Below are 1408 nucleotides of genomic sequence, written 5' to 3'. Positions count from 1 at the left end.
GGAAGGCGGCGGCCGGGGGCAGGGCCTGGGCGGTGCCGGATCCCGGCAGAGGCCGGCGGGGGAGGAACGGGGCCTCCCTGCCTCCCGCGGCCCCGCCCGCGCGGCCCTCACCAGGTGTCGCCCTTGCGGAGGGCGGTTTTGAGCAGCGCGGCGATGTCCGCACGCTGCGTGTCCAGATCCGCCGCGCCTCCCTCCGCCATCTTCTCCCCCCGGCAGCGGCGGCGGCGGCAGGGGCAGGGGCAGGAGCGGGCCGCGCTGCATGCTGGGAGTGACGCCAACCGGGGAGACGCCCTCCCCCCCTCACTCCCCCCTCCCCCGGACACCCAGGGGGCGGGGACAGCGCGGCCGCCGGCGCCGGAGCCGGAGCCACCGCTGCCCCCTAGCGGCCGGGAGGGCTGTCTCTGCGCGCATGCGCGGTGCCGGCAACTCTCCCCCGGCGCGCCAGAAGGCTTTTCGCGGGGGGCGGGGATGAGAGCCGAGGGTTTGGCTCCTCCCCCGCCGTGACGTAGGCGAACAGCTTTCTTCCCACAAGCTGTCCCGGCAAAAGCAGCCGGTGACTGAGCGTGCGACCAGCCCCGGGGGTGGGCTACTTAACGGTTCTTCTCGCTTCCTTCAGCCTCTCCACGGTTCTCCCAGGGCTGGGCTGCGGGCGGCTGAATGAATGGGACCACACCTGGGTGCAGGGGTTTTAAACGGCCCGTGGCAGAGAAAGGGGATGCTCGCAGGCCTGCCTACCAGGCAGCACCAGGGCTACTTCGCAGAGCACGATGTCAAGTCCATTAAAAAAGGAGAGAGAGTTGTTAGCACTAAATATGTCCATTCTCAGGCTGTACCTCTACTGCAGTTACTTCTGTGATTTGCAATTCAGATAAACATACCTGAGCTAGCTTGGTAACTGCTAGCAGTGTAACTACAGCAGCAGAACGCACACCCTTGGCTGACCACCTACATTTTTACCCTATACATGCAGGTTTCTCAACCTGGGAGGAGTTCTGTGGTGCTGGAGCTTCATCTTTAGAAGCACCCAACTTAGCAGGGGCAACACCAAGTTGGACTTGGTGTTGGCCACGGGTGACGACCTGGTGAGGGGGCTGCGGGTGCTTGACCCCCTGGGCGACAGTGACCACTGCCTGCTTGAATTCACCATTCAGTGCAAGGTGGCAAAGGCAAGCAGTCAGGTGGTGGCCCTAGATTTTAGGAGGGCAAACTTCAACGAGCTAAGGAGGATAGTTGGAGAAGCGCTGAAGTCTCAGAGGGGAGGGGAGCCGGGTGTCCGAGGGGACTGGTCGCTCCTTAAGGAGACGATCCTCCAAGCCCAGAGGAAGGTAATCCCCAGGAGGGTCAAAGGGGGCAGGAGAGCATATAAGCCTCCATGGCTCACTAAAAACATCCGGGAATGTCTCCTTGC

The 1408-nt window shown here is 63.6% G+C and overlaps 1 protein-coding gene across 4 annotated transcripts in view; it reads right to left on the bottom strand.

The window, feature by feature from the left end:
• Positions 1 to 267, bottom strand: part of USP15 (ubiquitin specific peptidase 15) — a 135411-nt gene extending 135144 nt beyond the window's left edge. For 2 of the 4 annotated variants that reach the window (XM_019514638.1, XM_019514640.1), the window contains exon 1: positions 112 to 267. In XM_019514638.1, coding sequence (XP_019370183.1) covers positions 112 to 200 — 89 coding nt within the window. In that variant the 5' untranslated portion in view covers positions 201 to 267. The remainder of the gene's footprint in view (positions 1 to 111) is intronic. The other 2 variants (XM_019514637.1, XM_019514639.1) reach the window with 1 other exon arrangement.
• Positions 268 to 1408: the final 1141 nt, after the last annotated feature.

Source organism: Gavialis gangeticus, unplaced genomic scaffold (assembly GCF_001723915.1).
Source record: "Gavialis gangeticus isolate Ggan-Ray unplaced genomic scaffold, GavGan_comp1, whole genome shotgun sequence".
NCBI classification, from domain to species: Eukaryota; Metazoa; Chordata; order Crocodylia; family Gavialidae; genus Gavialis; species Gavialis gangeticus.
This window is presented reverse-complemented; position numbering and strand designations above follow the sequence as displayed.